General features: G+C 41.3%; 1 protein-coding gene across 4 annotated transcripts in view; it reads left to right on the plus strand.

Annotated features, from left to right (window-relative positions):
• The window catches only part of LOC141157210 (probable ATP-dependent RNA helicase DDX60), a 1,123,923-nt gene that overhangs the window by 949,649 nt on the left and 154,849 nt on the right, over positions 1 to 19,425 (plus strand). For all 4 annotated transcript variants that reach the window (XM_073644228.1, XM_073644203.1, XM_073644220.1 and 1 more), the window contains 3 exons: positions 4,611 to 4,811; positions 15,646 to 15,750; positions 17,333 to 17,474. In XM_073644228.1, coding sequence (XP_073500329.1) covers positions 4,611 to 4,811; positions 15,646 to 15,750; positions 17,333 to 17,474 — 448 coding nt within the window. The remainder of the gene's footprint in view (positions 1 to 4,610; positions 4,812 to 15,645; positions 15,751 to 17,332; positions 17,475 to 19,425) is intronic.

Here is a 19,425-nt window from a genome sequence, read left to right on the forward strand (position 1 = left end):
GGCCCGCATGGCCAGGTACCAGTATAAGATCGCCTACCGGTCTAAGCCAGAGAATACTCATGCCGACGCCCTCTCCAGAGTGACATATGAATGGCCTGATCATGACCACGATGAAGATTTGGAGGCGGATGAGGTCCTTAGCTTCCGAAGTTTCGTGGGACCGCTGGTCGCGGCATAGGGACAGATCGGAGAAACGTCGGAAGAACAAGTGCTAGGGCAGCCAAGAGATGACTGGGTCCGACTTCAACAGACTGACAAAGAAGTTGCCCAATTACATCAATGGGTGGCTTTGAGACAGGTCCCCAGTCGAAAGGAGAGGAGTACCCTGTCCCCGGGGGCCCTGAGAATGCTGGGACAATGGGAGAGACTTTGTTTGCGAGACGGGCTGCTGCACCGACGGTTACAGCTACTGCGAGAGTTCGGGATCCCAGAGAAGTTGGTCGGAGTAGTGGCTAAGGAGGCTCATGAACGAGGGGCTCACTTCAGTCCAAAGAAGACATTTCAGTGGTTGCAGAGGCTGGTATATCACCCCCACTGTGAGCAACAATAGAATACACTTGTTGAAGATGTAGGAGCTGTGAGCTGGTTAAGCCCCCGGAGCAGACTGTTGTGACTTCTGCCCCCTTCTAGAGAGGGTCCTGTCACAGTTGCCCCAAGCCACGATGTGGATGAAGAAGAATTGTTGATTCTACCTCCGAGCCCCAGCACTCGATTACCTGCAGTCCCCAGGGCAGGCGGTGAGGGAACACCTTCGGTTGAAGCCACCGGGCAGGCGGAGATTGGGAATCCAAGTGTCCCTGCACCCCCCATCAGTCAAACTGAGTTACGCCGGTCAGAACGGACAACCGCAGGAGTGCCTCCTCACCATTATGAACAAGATCAGTTTATATGGCAAAGTATCATCCAGGAAGTTCAAGAATGTGAACTTTTGGTGAAGGAACTCTTGCCTGTGGAATGGCGAGTTAAAGGAGAGCGGAAGTGTAAGGAGGAAGACCGGGGTAAAAGTACTTTCAGAACAAGGGATCCGGAACTGCCGCGGCCGTGCCTCTGGTTGCAGGTGGAAGACAGACTTCGAGCACAGGAGTCAGGTGACTGGGAAGCTGGGGGCGTGGCCAGAGCCAGAGCTCAGGGGTCAGTTGACAGTTGGGGTCAAGCCCGACTAGAGGGAGAAGAGACGAAGGGTCCGTGGAGCCGAGCAAGTGAGGTGCAGTATTATGGACTAGGGGCTCAGCGGGTCAAACCGGAGACCGCCCGCTACCGCCAGAAGACAGAGCGTTGTTTAGGTGGGGAAGCCAGAAGAAAACAACACTGGCATCAGCCGGCAACTGCCTTGTGGGGAACAAGAGTCAGCTAAGTGTAAAACTGCCGATTACAACCGTGTCCACTCTGCTACATCTAGCCAAACTGTGGATTGTTGGTTATAGTCTGTTACCTGCTACTCCCCTTGTTGTTCCCATATTTCCCCTGTTACTCCCTGTGTGGAGATTGACCCTGTTACAATAAATCCCCCCTGTTTATTAACCCTGTACTGGCTGCTCTGTGTTTCTGTGTCACTGCATCTAAAGTACCTGTGTTACAATATGTCACACAAAATAGTTAATAAATAACATTTCCCACATGTCTACTTTACATCAGCATAATTTTGGAACCAACATTTTTTTTTTGTTAGGAAGTTATAACTTAAAAATTGACCAGCGATTTCTAATTTTTCCAACAAAATTTACAAAACCATTTTTTTTGGGACCACATCACATTTGAAGTGACTTTGAGGGGCCTTTATGACAGAAAATACCCAAAAGTGACACCATTCTAAAAACTGCACCCCTAAAGGTGCTCAAAATCACATTCAAGAAGTTTATTAACCCTTCAGGTGCTTCACAGGAATTTTTGGAATGTGGATGAAAAAATGAGCATTTAACTTTTTTCACAAAAATGTTACTTTAGACCCCTATTTTTTATTTTCGCAGGGGTATCAGGAAAAAATGGACCCCAAAATTTGTTGTGCAATTCCTTCTGAGCACGCAGATACCTCATATGTTTTTCAGCCTACAATTTTGCATTTTAATAAGGGTAACAGGAGAAATTGCACCATGCAATTTGTTGTGCAATTTATCCTGAGTAAGCTGATACCCCATTTGTGGGGGAAAACCACTGTTTGGGTGCGCGGCAGGGTTCGGAAGCGAGTGTCATTTAACTTTTTGAATGTAAATTTTGCTTCAATAATTATCGGATGCCATGTTGCGTTTGTGGAGCCCCTGATGTGCCTAAACAGTGGAAACCCCCCACAAGTGACACCATTTTGGAAACTACACCCCTCAAGGATTTTATCAAGGGGTATAGTGAACATTTTGTACCCAGAGGTACGACACAGAATTTAAAAACATTTTTCATATTGAATAAGTTGTTATTAGTCTTGAACGCAAGTGCTCGCTACTTGAATTTGCATCAAATACTCGGGTATGCACCAAGTATCGCGGGTGCTCAAGTGACATGCTCGAGCCCAGCCCACATGTTTCACGGTTGTTAGACACTCAAAAAACCCATGCGGGGATCACTCGTGCATGGCAGGCAATCCCTGCTAGGTTTTTTTGTATCTGCGATACTCAGTGTATACCCATTGTAAATTCAAGTAGCGAGCACTTGCACTCAACACTAGTCGCCATATCGTTGTCATTGTTTGTTTATTTACTTTTGAAAAAATCCCAACCCCAACACAACCCTAACCCTAATACAACCCCAACCCTAGCCCAACCCTAACCCTAGCCCAACCCTAAACCTAGCACAACTCTAACCCTAGCACAACCCTAACCCTAACACATCCCTAACACCAGCACATCCATAACCCCAGCACAATCCTAACCCCAGCACAACCCTAACCCTAACACAACCTTAACTCTAGAGTTTATTTTTTACTCCGTTCATCGTGCAGTATAAGTGATTAGATTACTTTATTCTTCGTGTCGGTGCGATTACAGCGATACCAGATTGATATTGGGTTTTTATGATTGACAGCTGTCACACACTAAAAAAACATTTTTTTTTGTAAAGACTAGCTTTTGCATGGCCATATTTTGAGAGCTATAATTTTTCCATATTTCGGCCGACAGAATCATGTGATGGCTTGTTTTTTGCAGGACAAGTTGACGTTTTTATTGGTACCATTTTTGGTCACGTGACATTTTTGATACCTTTCTATTCCGATTTTTGGGAGGCAGATTAAAGAAAAACCAACAATTCAGGAATTGTTTTTTTTTATGCCGTTCTGCGTGTGGTAAAATTGATAAGGCAGCTTTATTCTTTGGGTCAGTATGTTTACAGCGGTACCACATTTATATTTTTTTTATGTCTTGGCGCTTTTACACAATAAAAAGTATTTTATAGAAAAAATATTTTTCTTTGCATCACTTTATTATGTGAGCTATAACTTTTTTAATTTTCGGCTGATGGAGCTGTAGGGTGGCTTGTTTTTTTGCAGGAAAAGATGATGTTTTTAGTGGTACCATTTTTATTTACATTCGTCTTTTTGATCGCGTTTTATTCCATTTTTAGTTTGGTAGTATGATGATAAAGCATTGTTTTTTGCTTATTTTTTATTTTTTACCGTGTTCACTAAAGGGGTTAACTAGTGGGACAGTTTTATATGTCAGGCATTCCGGACGCGGCGATACCAAATACTGTATGCGTACTTTTATTGTTTTTTTTTTCATAATAATATTTATGGGTACAGTATTTTTGGATTATTTTTTTCATTTTTTTTATATTTTTACAATTAGTTTTTTTCTTTTTTTTCACTTTCTGACACTTTTCTTACTTTTACACATTATCCCACTATGGGACTTTCACTTCTTGTAGTCTGATCGCCTGTATAGCATAGGGATGCAGCAGCATCACTGTGCTATTCAGCCTGTCAGCGCTGAACAGGGAGAAGTTAATTTGATCGTGCACTGCACATGATCAAAGTAACTTCCTCCTGTCTGGTGACCCAGATGTCGTCATGACAACCACCGGGACCCGGCAGAGACAGTGAGGGACGCCGGAGAGGATGTAAGTATCGTCGCTTACCTCCCCTTGCTCCCAGAATGCTGTGATCGACTTCAATCGCAGCATTTCGGGGGTTAATGTGCAGGGAGCAGTGCGGGACCACTCCTTGCACATAGTACCAGGTGTCAACTGTGACAATCAGCTGACACCCGGTGGCGATCACCCCGCACCGCTTGTGTGCGGGCTCGATCCCATTATCTGTGATAGTATGTCCCTGGCCCAATAGGCCCAAGGTACAGTGACGTACTATTACCACAAATGTCAGAAAGGGGTTAAAAGCTGCTGCTGGGTACCTAACGTCCAGTGAATGAGAAAAGCTTAACCCCAGCTGTACCCACTTTCAGTGAGAACAGAATTTTGATCTTTTAAATTACAGTAAATGATGATCTAGTTATTGCAAGAAACAATATTTCTACATGATTTCTGGTTGGGTCTTATGTGACCACTCCTTGATAAAAATGGCTTTAATAATGTTATCCAGGTTCTTTGTGTTTTCCAAGAACCTGAGGAGGTTTTCTAGAATTACAAAGTGATAAAAATTGTCTATACTGATAATGTTCCCCCTTTAGATGGCAGGAAGGGCTGGAAGAAGAGGCCATGACCTAGTGGGAAATGTCTATTTTTTCAACATCCCAATGCCTAAGGTGAAAAAGCTCTTGAAGTCCAATGTTCCTCAGTTGAGAGGACAATTTCCTCTAAGTGTTACCTTCATTCTCAGATTAATGTTACTTGCAGCCAAAGCAGATGACAAAAAAGATGCAAATGCGAAGGTAAGTCTATGTTTAAGGGAGTTGTCTCCTAGATATCTACACCATTAGGGCTTGTTCACATGAGCGTATACAGTACATCGGATGAGTGTCATCTGATGTTTTATCCGATAGCACTCAGCCCAATGCTATACTATGGGGCAGTGTCGATCAGCGTTTTTTTTTCACATCCCGATTCAGCATGAGAAAAAAATCGCAGTATGCTGTGAGTGGCTACGCAAATCGGATGGCAAGCATCCATTCAAGTCTATGGATATGTGGAAATCATTACACTAATTGCTACAATTCTCTCGCATGAGAGAATCTATGCTCGTGTGAGCGAGCCCTTAGAAGCCTTATACTGTTGTTGTGTTTTTCTGTTATTAAGTGAGTTATGCCTTGCTTTCCTTAAAGGGAATCTGATGGGTGATACATGTTGCCCAAACCATGGGCAGCATGTATTGGGAAATGCCTGCTCACAGCCATGTATGTTTGTCTCTGAAACACTGAGGTTTTTCAGAGAAAAACATACTTTATTAGCCATCGGGGAACATCTTGTAGAGACCCTGGTTTTTCTCTGTCCGCTGACAGTGACTGACAAGCCTCTACCTATACGCGTGTATTAGCAAAGACTTGTCAGTCACTGTCAGTGGACGGAGAAAACTCGCCGGGGACCCGTCTGTATGATTAGTCACCCACATGGCTTGGTTCCTGGTGGCAATTAAAAGTATTATTTTCTCTGAAAAGTCTCAGCTTTTCAGAGACAAATATACATGGCTGTGATGGTACAGCCAGTGCCTCATACATGCTGCTCACGGATTGGTCACCATGCATCACCTGATAGCTTCCCTTTTACATAGATAGGTTGAGAGAAGACCTAGGTCCTTCAAGTTCAACCTTTCTCCATCAAGTTCAAACTTTCTCCACCAATTAAACCTTTGCCACTAAATTATCTATAACATACTGAGTTGTCTGAAACCTAACAGATAATTTAATATTAACGTCGAACAATTTAATCTCAGGAACTAACTACTTTCCTAATATTCTTCAATTAAAAATTCCCTATTGTTCCCTCTCTACTCTAACTTATTATCTATGGGTGTTTTTTTGTTGTTTTTTTTTACATCCGAGGACATCTTGTTTCAGTTTCCCAGCATGCACTGGGAATTCTCAAATGGGACATCATTAGGGGTCGGAGCTGTAGTCACTGCCGCAGCTGCTGTCAACACCCTGAAACAGATCATCATAAGGGACAGGTTTTTTTTTCAGAAGCTGGGCTAGTCTCCTCTACTGTATATTATGCATGCAATGGTTGTCAAATCCGATGCACGCTCAATATGCACTCTCTGTTCCCCACCCAATTGCTTTCAATGTGCACTGAAAGTGCGCTCCACCGCTTGCTATAAAAAGAAGTGACAAACCATCACAAGAGCTCTTTTGCTGGCTCTTCACTTCTCTTTATAGCTTACAGATAGTAAATTAGAGTAGAGAGGGAAGGGTAGGGAATTCTCAATTGAAGTACAATGGAGTTGGTAAGTTTTTAAAATTAAATTGATAGAGTTTAATATTACATTAACAGTTAGGTTTTTGGACAACTCCTTTAATGAACCACTATGATAAATCTGGCGCATTTTAAAACTTTCTAGTCTGAGTTTGCGCTAACCAAATATACAGTATTGATAAACATACCCCAATGTTTTTTTTTATAATTGCTGTATTTAGGTTGTATTAATTAATGTTGTATTTTTTATTTTTAAAAACTTTCCTGGATTATCCATGTTGGAGATGTACTCTTCCTTCATTGCAAGTATAGATAGTACTGAAGGGTGTGAGCTTAAAGGGGTTGTACGGTCTAAAACTACTTCTGAATCCGCACATTGTGCACTGTGAGGATTCTCCAGTGTCTACGCTGGGAAGAACGGTCATGTAACTACAGGTATGTGACATGCATACTCCCGGCCACAATCCGACTAGATCGCCATTGACTCATTCAATGCAAGTGTATTGAGCGAGACTGGAAACAGTCTAGTCAGATTGTGGCTCAGAGTATGCCTATTACATAGCTGTATTCACATAACCTTCGTTCCTAGCGCCGACACGGGAGAATCCTCACAATGCGCAGTGTGCAGTGCACACAATGTGAGGATTCACAAGTCTGCAGTCACATAGAGTATCTGCATACTTGTAGTTAAGACTGGACAATACTTTTAATGGTAGCTGCAGTGAATGGAATACATTAACATTGAAGTGATGGAATACAGTGTCCTCCAACATCAAACAAGGAAAAGATTGGGAAAAAGTTTATATGGAATCTTACTTTTTATACCCTGCCTTAACTAGGCCCACAGCAGTATAAAAGCGTTGCCACCTATCTTTTATTTCTTTACCTACAGTCTACAGGTGACAAGTAGGGCATATCCACACTCAATTTACCACTACAAAATTAGCAACAACTTGTTAAGATTTAGTTGTGAATTTTGTTGCAGAAATGCTGTGAATTTTTCTGCAGCTTCCAACCTTTGCACAGCAACATGTCAAATTAAAGTGCAAATTGTTTTCACACTGCCTGTGGAGATTTTCAAAATCCCATCTAAAATATTGCTTCTGTAAGAAGCAGCTGATTTTCTGCCCCTTAAATAGAAAATTTACCATGTATGCACATACTAGTAACCTGCAGAAAACATGAAATTTTAACCTGTTTTGTGCACTCAATGGTCACTATGAAAACAGGAATAATTCAAGATATTCACACAAAAAAATGGCAAAAAGTGACTAATATATTTTTATGAAAAAAAATAGTTTAATATGCCATTTCCTTCAAGACAACTATTTTAACAACCATAGAAACTCTATAAAGCTGTAATGTTCACATCTGCACTTAGGGGTGATCGTGTTTGGACAGACCTCTTCCTACTAGTACAGTTTATTACTATATTGTGTACATAAGACAAAAGATATACTGATAGGGGATTTAGATTCTGGACCCCAATGGAGGCAGCAATTCTGATGTCTGTATAGCTGTTATGATCTGCAACATAAACTAAGGAAAGATGGAGAGAGCTGTCCCTACAATAGGACTAAGCTGAGTTCCTACGTTGTAGCAGGCTGCCTGTTCCTTGTGAACAGACCCGCCTTCATCCTCGGCTAGTCTGAACGGAGACCTATGGAATAAAGGGAGGGGTCCCTAAAAGAGCTAAGGACTGGGACAAAAATGGGACACCTCCTAACAGAAGTTGTTGCAAAGAAAAAGACAAACTGACAAAAAGTACTAGAGGTCCCATAGGACCAAGCGAACAAGAGAGAGCTAGGCACAAAAGCACCTGGCTAGAGAGACAGTCAAAACAACACTGAAGTCCAGCAAAGCCAGAAGGGCGGAGCTGGAATATATAGGCAGATGGTCACGTGACCGCAAAACACAAGATAGAAACAAAAACAAACAGGAGGGTGCTAACAGTACCCCCTCTTTTATGAGGATCCTCCGCATCCTCCAGGCCCAGGCCTATCCGGAAATCTCCTGTGGAAAGCTCTGACAAGTCTAGGGGCAGAGACATCATCCGCCCTTACCCAGGAGTTATCCTCGGGACCGAAACCTTTCCAAGCGACGAGATACTGCAAGCTCCCTCTATGCCATCTAGAACTCAGGATACGAGAAATTTCATATTCACCGTCTTCCACCACCGGAGGAACTGTGACAGTGGCATCCCTCTCCGATACATCAGCCTTTTTCAACAAGGAAACATGAAACACAGGATTAATCTTCCAGAAGGTGGGGACCTCCAACCTAACAGCAGACTGGTTCACCACCTGAAGCACCTTAAATGGCCCCACAAACTTCAGGCCCAATTTTTTAGAGGGAATCCTCAACCGCAGATTCTTTGAGGACAACCAAACCATGTCACCCACAGTAAACAAAACCTCTTTACGTTTCCTGTTAAAGTACTTCTTGGACTTTTTGTTAGCCTCTTGAAGGTTACAACGAACATTAGTCCAAACTCTCTCCAAATCACCGGAAAAATTCTCCTCCTCCGGCACCGCTGACCCCAATTTGGAGAACGAACCAAAAGATGGATGTCTCCCAGTACAACAAAAAAAAGGAGAACACCCAGCAGAGGAGGATGTATGGTTGTTAAGAGCAAATTCTGCGAGTGGCAGAAACTCAGACCACCCCTCTTGATTGCCTGCCACAAAACAACGCAAAAACTGTTCAACATCCTTGTTCTTTCTTTCAGTCTGTCCATTAGACTCAGGGTGATACCCAGACGAAAATGACAAATGGACTCCCAACCTGTCACAAAAAGCACGCCAAAAGCGAGCCACAAACTGAGGTGTCCTATCAGAAACAATGTCGGTGCGATCGCCATGGAGCCTGACAATTTCCTTAACAAACGACTTAGCGAGTGTCTTAGCGCAGGGTAGCTTAATGAATGGAACCAAATGACACATCTTGCTAAAATGGTCCATGACCACCCAGATGACAGTGAAACCCTCGGACACAGGAAGGTCAGTAATAAAATCCATTACAAGATGCGTCCAAGGCACACTAGGAACCTCCAGAGGGCAAAGCAACCCCGCAGCAGGGGTATGTGAAGCCTTTGACCTAGCACACACCGTACATTGACGCACCCACTTGATGACCTCCTTCTGCCACCCAGGCCACCAAAAACTGCGACTGATAAGTCTCTTAGTCTCAGAAATTCCTGGATGACCTGCCAACCGAGACTCATACTCCACAAACAAATCTCTTCTAAAGGTTCTAGGCACAAACAACCTCCCATGGGGAGTGTTAGATGGGGCATCCTCTTGGGCTTTCAGAATCCCATCTTCCAAAACGGAGTCCAATGCTGCTACCACAACTCCTTTCAGTAAAATGCTCTCCTCCTCCTCGGTACCAACCATGGGAGAAAAGCTACGAGATAAAGCATCGGCTTTAACATTCTTAGTAACAGGGATATAAGTAACAGAAAAATTAAACCGAGAAAAAAAAAGTGCCCACCTAGCTTGACGGACATTCAAGCGTTTGGCAGCATCTAGATAGATCAAATTCTTATGATCTGTGAAAACCTGAATAGGAAATCTAGCGCCTTCCAAGAAATGATGCCAATGTTCAAACGCGAGTTTAATAACCAGCAATTCCTGATTACCAACATCGTAATTAAGCTCGGTTTCTGAAAATTTTTTCGAAAAAAAAGCACAGGGATGTACTCCATCCTTGTTCTCCTGAGACAAAACTGCAGTGACCCCCACCAAAGAAGCATTGACCTCGACCAAAAAAGGCTTGGTCTCATCAGGCTGCATAAGGATAGGGGCAGAACTGAACCTCTCCTTGAGATACACAAAAGCTTCAATGGCCTCAGTAGTCCACTGGACCGTATTCTCACCTTTCCTGGTGAGATCGGTCAGTGGCTTAACAATTATAGAAAAATTCTTAATGAATTTCCTGTAATAATTGGCGAAACCCAAAATCCTCTGTATCGATTTCAAACCAATAGGCCTAGGCCATTCCTGCACAGCCTAAACCTTCACCGGGTCTATCTCAAAGCCCTCGCTGGAGATAATGTAGCCCAAAAAACTAATTCTCTGCACAGCGAACTCACATTTCTCCAGCTTAGCAAAGAGTGAATTATCACTCAATAATTGCAACACTTCACGTACACTCTGCCAATGGGACTCCAGATCTGGTGAATAAATCAGAATGTCATCCAAATACACAACCACATTCTTACCAATCAAAGGTCTCAAGATGTCATTAATAAGGTTCTGAAAAAACGCGGGTGCATTGGTGAGACCAAAAAGCATCACCAGATTCTCAAAATCACCTACCGGAGTGTTAAAAGCAGTTTTCCATTCATCACCCTCCTTCATTCGTAACAAATTGTATGCCCCCCGGAGATCAATTTTAGAGAACCACTTGGCCCCCACTAACTGGTTAAACAAGTCAGGAATTAATGGCAATGGGTAGGAATTGCGTATGGTATTCTTATTAATTTCACGAAAGTCCAGACATGGACGTAAACCCCCGTCCTTTTTTTTAACAAAGAAAAATCCAACGGCCACAGGCGACTTAGAAGGTCTAATGTGACCAGCAGCCAAGCTCGTCTGTATGTATTCCTCCAAGGCCTTTCTCTCAGGGATAGTCAGATTAAATAAGCGACTCTTGGGAAGAGTAGCTCCAGGAACAAACTCAATGGCGCAATCATAATCCCTATGAGGAGGTAAAACTTGCGACTCCTCCTCTGAAAAAACCTTCCAAAAATCCTGAATAGGTACAGGTAATTCCCCTTTTTCCACAGCCGCAATGCGACCATTACAACATTTATCATAGCACTTAGGACTCCAAGACTTAATCTCATTAGTAGACCAGTCCAGTAAAGGATTGTGCAGTTTTAACCAAGGCAAACCTAAAACGACTGGAGAGGGTAAATTATTTAATACAACCAAGTCCAAAATTTCTTGGTGAATACCATTGATAGTGAGTGGAAATGCAGCAACCCTGTGAGTAATACATTTCAAAGGAGTGTTATCACTTGCAACCTCAGAAATAGGTGATGACAAAGGTTTGGATTCCAATTTAAGTTTTTCCAAAAACCCTTTATCAATCACATTAAGTGATGAACCACAATCCACAAATACCTGAAATTCAATCAAATCTTCCTGCAATGGGGTACTCCCAGAAAGAAATACTCCCTTAAAGCCCAAACAAGCAATACGGGCGTAACTGACCTTTTTTTTTTTACATTTTTTTTTTCTTTACTTAAACAAAGCTCACAGTTCTTAATCAAATGGTCAGTTTTACCACAATAAAAACACAATCCTTTGGAAAACCTGCGGTTTCTTTCCTGAGAGCGGAGTGACATCACCCCAACCTCCATCGGTTCTCAGCCGTCCGAGCAGACCCTCTGGGTACTAGGAGTTGCCATTACAGGATTTTTTTCATCATTAACCCTGGCACGCAGTCTCCTGTCCACACGTATAGCTAATTGCATGGCTTCTTGCAATGTTTCAGGTGCTGGGAATGCAATCAGCAGATCCTTAACCCTTTCACTTAGACCAGCAAGAAAAAAACATTTCAATGCCGAATCATTCCATTTCACTTCTGAGGACCACCTTCTGAAGTGTGTACAATAATTTTCAACATCACCTGACCCCTGATTCAAACGCCTCAGTTCTGTCTCAGCAGATGAGACTCGATCAACATCATCATACAATAGCCCCATAGCAGAAAAAAAATCCTCCACTGACCTAAAACACGGATCATTAGGTTGGAGAGAAAAGGCCCATCCCTGTGGTTCCTTGCACAAAAGCGACATGATAAACCCAATGCGCTGTGATTCATTCCCAGAGGACCTTGGTCTCAAACGAAAATATAATAAACAAGCATTTTTAAAGGAAAAAAAATCTTGTTGTTTACCATAAAAAATATCAGGCAGTCCTACCTTCGGCTCCACAAAATGCGCTCCAGGACAGCTACTCACGTGTTGTTGAAGCTCGGCCACCTCCAGAGACAATCCCTGCAGGCGTTGAGCCAACTCCTGGACAGAAACCATACTGATCCCCGAATTTCTTTCCTTTTAGTTTTTTTTTTTTTTTTTTGGGCTGGACTTACTGTTATGATCTGCAACATAAACTAAGGAAAGATGGGGAGAGCTGTCCCTACAATAGTACTAAACTGAGTCCCTACGTTGTAGCGGGCTGCCTGTTCCTTGTGAACAGACCCGCCTTCGTCCTCGGCTAGTCTGAACGGAGACCTATGGAATAAAGGGAGGGGTCCCTAAAAGAGCTAAGGACTGGGACAAAAATGGGACACCTCCTAACAGAAGTTGTTGCAAAGAAAAAGGCAAACTGACAAAAAGTACTAGAGGTCCCATAGGACCAAGCAAACTAGAGAGAGATAGGCACAAAAACACCTGGCTAGAGAGACAGTCAAAACAACACTGAAGTCCAGCAAAGCCAGAAGGGCGGAGCTGGAATGTATAGGCAGATGGTCACGTGACCGCAAAACACAAGATAGAAACAAAAACAACCAGGAGGGTTCTAACAATAGCTCTGTGGAATTAATGTTGCGTAACACACCCAGTCTCGTTGAGGTGCAAGTGGGACGTCGTGGGACGTCTGTGGACATATAGTAGAGAGAATTCTCTGCCGACTCAAATTTATGCAGAATTATAAAGTTTATTCACAGAATGCAGTAACAAATGAAGAATTCAAAGAGGTGTTCCTTGATTGCGACTGTTGTCATCTCTTTGAATTCTTCATTTATCACTGCACTGTGTGGATAAACTTTATAATTCTGCATAAATTTGAGTGTGCAGTGAATTCTCTATACTGTGCAAATTAAAGTACCGTCATGGCCAAAAGTGTTGGCACTCTTTAAATTGTTCCAGAAAATTAAGTATTTCTCACAGAAAATGATTGCAATTATACATATTTTGTTATATACATGGTTATTTTCTTTGTGTGTATTGGAACTACACAAATAAGCAGAGAAAAAAAGGCAAATTGGACGTAATTTCACACAAAACCCTAAAGGCACCTTTCCTAAAATTCGGGTAAACAACTGTGTTTTTGAGCATATAATGCTCATTCAAACTCACCTGTGGCGAGTAACAGGTGGGGGCAATATGAAAATCACACCTGAAACCAGATAGAAAGGGGAGAAGTTGACTCAGTCTTTGCATTGTGTGTCTTTGTGTGCCACACTAATCATGGAGAACAAAAAGAGGAAAAGATAACTGTGTGAACTTGATAACCAAAATTGTTGAAAAATATCAACAATCTCAAGGTTACAATTACATCTCCAGAGATCTTGATGTTCCTTTGTCCACTGTGAGCAAAATAATCAAGAAATTTACAACCCATGGTACTGTAGCTAATCTCCCTGGATGTAGACGGCAGAGAAAATTGATGAAAGCTTGCAACGTAGGATAGTCCAGATGGTGGATAAGCAGCCCCAATCAAGTTCTGAAGAAATTCAAGTTGTCCTGCAGGCTCAGGGTGCAGGAGTGTCAGTGCAAACTAGCCATTGACATTTGAATAAAATGAATCGCTAAGGCAGGAGACGCAGGAGGACCCCACTGCTGACACAGAGACATAGAAAAGCTAGACTGCAGTTTGCCAAAATCATTCTGGGAAAGCGTCATGCGGACAGGTGAGCAAAATAATCAAGAAATTTACAACCCATAACACTGTAGTTAATCTACCTGGGCATGGAGTGCAGAGAAAAATGGATGAAAGATTGCAACACAGGATAGTCCAGATGGTGGATAAGTAGCTCCAATCAAGTTCCAAAGAAATTCAAGCTGTCCTGCAGGCTCAGGGTGCATCAGTGTCAGTGCAGACTATCGACATTTGAATGAAATGAAATGCTATGGACAAAATGTACTTGAGTAAGCCAAAATCCTTCTGGGAAAACGTCTTGTGGACAGATGAGACCACGATAGAGCTTTTTGGTAAAGCACATCATTCTACTGTTTACCGAAAACGGAATGAGACCTGCAAAGAACACAAGTGCCTACAGTCAACTGGTCACTGTCATTGGATGTCTGTATTGATGGTGCACTATGGTAGGTATAGAATCCAGAACAAGGAGCGGTCCACAGCTCCCAAGGCTTACATGGCACAGGGGTATGTCTCATTTTTCATAGCATCAGGTTAGGTTATTTTGGACCTGATAATCCATATTTTCATAATTGAACAGGAGCCCAGTCAGCCATAAGGAACCGTAGGTTAAACCTTGGACCTGTCATCTCCTTTTGGGGTAATTTAAAACATTACCATACTTACCATAGTGCACCATCAATACAGACATCCAATGACAGATTGTATCACCACCTTACAGTCTTTGCCATCATCACATAGGGAAGCCTCTACGACCACCAGGATGCAAGACTTAACAGGTACAAACACTCACTTCAAACAAACTGTCCACAAAATAACCCACATGTAGTTTCTTTCTACCTTTGAACTACTCTCATCTAGATTACCGAGTGATAGTTTATCTTATGAGCATCTACATTTATAGATTTCTCTACTTAAATGACACTTGACATATGTTGCAAAACATCTGTATATATTGTAAATATTGCAAGAATTGATTCTTTGTATTTATTTTATTATTTTTTTCATTCCTAGTGACACTGTGATCAAGGCCACTTGTTGGCCGAAATGTCAGCTTCTGCTTTGTCATTTATTTCACGTTTTGACTATATTTGACTATATTGGAATAAATTATTTTCACTTGAAGCAAAACTATTCAGTAACGTGTGCAGTGATTACTACCTCTTGACTGTGTGCAAGGCATCATGAAATCTGAAGATTACCTAAGGATTTTGGGTCGCAATGTAGTGCCCAATGTCAGAAAGCTGGGTTTGCGTTCTTGGTCATTGGTCTTCCAGCAGGACAACGACCCCAAACATACTTCAAAAAGCCCCCAGAAATGGATGGAAACAAAGTGCTTGGGAGATCTGAAGTGGCAGTAATGAGTCCGGATCTAAATCCCATTGAACATCTGTATATAACAAAATACACATGTGTATAACAAAACATATGTAATTGCAATAATTTTCTGGGAGAAACACTTAATTTTCTGGAACAATTTCAAGGGTGCCAACACTTTCAGCCATGACTGTAAGCGAGTAAAATAAATACATACAGTATACAGTAGTTCTGAGTGGAATTCACATATTATGTGGAAATGTATTCTGCTTTGCGTCCTAAATTCCCTTCTGATGTTTTGGACCTTCCTGTACCTTTACTTTAGTTTCTTGACAGTAGATAATTGAAAGAGTTTTATGCATAAATGAAACATCATGAAATCTAATGCAATAATGAGTAATATATAAATACCAATATATCGTCGTAGGTTCTGTCAATTTTGATGCATCCTCTTATGGCATTCAAAAAACCACAAGAAGCACAGATGCTAAAGCTGTACTGCATATTCTCACTGCAATTCCTTCTCTATGAGGTATGTATAATGTACATTGTGTATATGCATCATTCATTATTAAATTGATTTTCATAGGATTTAATGTGTGGAGTTATTTCAAGTAAAAGGACCCTGTTATGAAAAAGAAATTTAGCAAAATGATTTATTTTTTGAGTATCAGAGATAACTGACTTATTTAGTCTAAAGACCTTACTGCTGCTTCACATATGCTGCAATCATTAGATCAAAAGTCTGAAGTCTAAAAAAGTAACAATACAAAAAAAAGATTTCAAAAATAAATTATTCCAAAAAGAAGCAGCTTTTACTATTGGATGAGACCATTATAATCATATTGAGGAATCAGTGTTTCATCAGATGTTTGCTGCTACCAGTACGCTACGTTCCCACAATCAGCTTTTGGTGCGTCTTTTTATCTCAGCGTAAACTGACCTGCGGGGCGTGTTTCAAAACATGTCAATTTCTCTTGCGAGTACACTGAGTTTTCTTACAGAATTTCACCATAGACTTGCACTAGGTGTGGAAATTCCGCAGGTAAAAAATGCATGTGCGTTTCAGCAGCGGAAACGCTTCAAAAATACATGTAATCCGCACCTAATTAGGTCAATAAAGGTTTGTCAAAGCCAAATACCAGGAAGCTTCAAATGCAAAGCAACTTTATTTAAAACATGACACATCAACGAGAGACAAAAACCGGAGCATCAAAAACGCGATAAAAACAAATGTTAAAAAATCGCACACAAACGCATTAAAAAAGCGCAAATAACCTGTTAAAATAATAGGTGCAGAATTTCTGCAACATCAAAAACTCATTGTAAGAACGTAGTCTTTTTGTCATTCACCACTGTAGTCAGTCACAATAACCTACTTAAAGTGGTTATCCAAGACTTTTCTTTTTTTCCTTATGGGTCTAAACACTTACCAGCAGGTAGTTAGTTGCTAACTACTTGCCTGTTCTGCCCTGCGATGTTTGACACAGTTAGAGTATGTTCACACGTTAAGTATTTGTTGCCGACATTTCTGCATCAAAAATGTGTCTTTTGGCAGGAAAAATGCTGTTTAAAAAAAGCGTATTTAAAACACACTTTTGCGTGCATTTTTTAATGAGTTTTTTTTAATTCCTTTATTCAGTCATTAGAAAACGATAAAAGAATTGACATACTGCAGATTTTAAAGTGTAAGGAAAAAAAAGCAGCAGGTACATGAGAATATTATTTACATGGCTTCAGGAATCTCATTTACTTTGCTAGTACTAAGAAATCCTTCAGTTTTTGTGCCAAAAAAACGACACAAAAATGCAGCAAATACTTAATATGTGCACATACCCTTAGGCAGTGGGGAATTGGCTGTCAATTAGCATGATGTCAACTGTGACGCCCCACAGGATGTCACAGGACAATCACAATGATGTATGTGTGATATAAACAGCAACTTCTAACATTTTTGAGAAATATCTGAATTATATGTATTGTTTAATATGGGAAGAACCAGTATGTTAATTTGTTTTACTCAATCAAAATTAGCTAAGATTATTTTAGGTAAATTATAAAAGAAATGACTGTATTTACAATTATAAAAAGTGTAAAATATTTGTTTCTTGTAGGGATACTTGAATGAAGATTGTGATCCTATTGCATTTACAGGACTTGTTACTCACTTACATTACCATGAACCATCAAACTTTGTGTTTGTACGCTTTCTAGAAAAAGGCTTGTTTCACCAACTGTGCAAACCAAGCTCTGAAGGTATTTCTTATAATGCAAATGTCCTACGTTACATAAATTTAAATATCAATTTTTATTTTATTGAACAGTCTATATTATGGAATATGCAAATGTTTTCCTAAAAAATGTCTTGCTCTCATAAAGGGCTTAAAGCGGTTGTCATATTTTCATTCCTCCGGAGCGCACAGCTTTCCAGCCTCCTAGCTGCCTACTTACCTTAGGGGGTAATGTTCTCCTGATTGACAGTGTGAACCAGTGCCATGATAGCACCACTCTAGCCCAGATTGTGCAATCTCTGATGCTGCAAGCAGAGGTAACTTTGCCTCTGCAGCATCAGAGGAGTGATGTGGCACTGAAGTTGATTGGATCCAGCTATCTAGCCAGCTCCAGAGAAGTTCTTGTAAGTTAAATAGCAAAAAGCTAGTAAGCACTGCACTCCTTGCCTAGATCGACTACCATTTGACTGCAGAGGTAGCCTATAATGTGGACAACAGGCAGCACACAAAAATAAAATATTTGTGCAGTTGCTTTTTTTTTAAGCACTTTGCAATTTTACCTATTTATGACAATGAAACAACTCCTTTAATCATTGTACTAATGAAAAACGACAACTTTCTAAAATATTATGGAGGGAATTTATCATTCACTCTATATCTGTTTTCTGACATCAAAAAGTAGCAAAATTTGACAAAAATCTGACCAGTGTAACTTTATGCGGTAATCACTCTGGAATGCTTCTATATACAGTACAGACCAAAAGTTTGGACACACCTTCTTATTTAAAGATTTTTCTGTATTTTCTTGACTATGGAAATTGTACATTCACACTGAAGGCATCAAAACTATAAATTAACACATGTGGAATTATATACTTAACAAAAAAGTGTGAAACAACTGAAAATATGTCTTATATTCTAGGTTCTTCAAAGTAGCCACCTTTTGCTTTGATGACTGCTTTGCACACTCTTGGCATTCTCTTGATGAGCTTCATGAGGTAGTCATTGGAAATGGTCTTCCAACAATCTTGAAGGAGTTCCCAGAGATGCTTAGCACTTGTTGGCCCTTTTGCCTTCACTCTGCGGTTCAGTTCACCCCAAACCATCTCGATTGGGTTCAGGTCTGGTGACTGTGGAGGCCAGGTCATCTGGCGTACCACCCCATCATTCTCCTTCTTGGTCAAATAGCCCTTACACAGCCTGGAGGTGTGTTTGGGGTCATTGTCCTGTTAAAAAGTAAATGATGGTCCAACTAAACGCAAACCGGATGGAATAGCATGCCGCTGCAAGATGATGTGGTAGCCATGCTGGTTCAGTATTCCTTCAATTTTGAATAAATCCCCAACAGTGTCACCAGCAAAGCACCCCCACACCATCACACCTCCTCCTCTATGCTTCACGGTGGGAACCAGGCATGTAGAGTCCATCCGTTCACCTTTTCTGCGTCGCACAAAGACACGGTGGTTGGAACCAAAGATCTCAAATTTGGACTCATCAGACCAAAGCACAGATTTCCACTGGTCTAATGTCCATTCCTTGTGTTCTTTAACCCAAACAAGTCTCTTCTGCTTGTTGCCTGTCCTTAGCAGTGGTTTCCTAGCAGCTATTTTACCATGAAGGCCTACTGCACAAAGTCTCCTCTTAACAGTTGTTGTAGAGATGTGTCTGCTGCTAGAACTCTGTGTGGCATTGACCTGGTCTCTATTCTGAGCTGCTGTTAACCTGCGATTTCTGAGGCTGGTGACTCGGATAAACTTATCCTCAGAAGCAGAGGTGACTCTTGGTCTTCTTTTCCTGCGGCGGTCCTCATATGAGCCAGTTTCTTTTTAGCGCTTGATGGTTTTTGCAACTGCACTTGGGGACACTTTCAAAGTTTTCCCAATTTTTCAGACTGACTGACCTTCATTTCTTAAAGTAATGATGGCCACTTGTTTTTCTTTACTTAGCTGCTTTTTACTTGCCATAATACAAATTCT

Source organism: Phyllobates terribilis, unplaced genomic scaffold (genome assembly GCF_046119375.1).
Source record: "Phyllobates terribilis strain yellow unplaced genomic scaffold, ASM4611937v1 Scaffold_1__5_contigs__length_1240528914, whole genome shotgun sequence".
NCBI lineage: Eukaryota > Metazoa > Chordata > Amphibia > Anura > Dendrobatidae > Phyllobates > Phyllobates terribilis.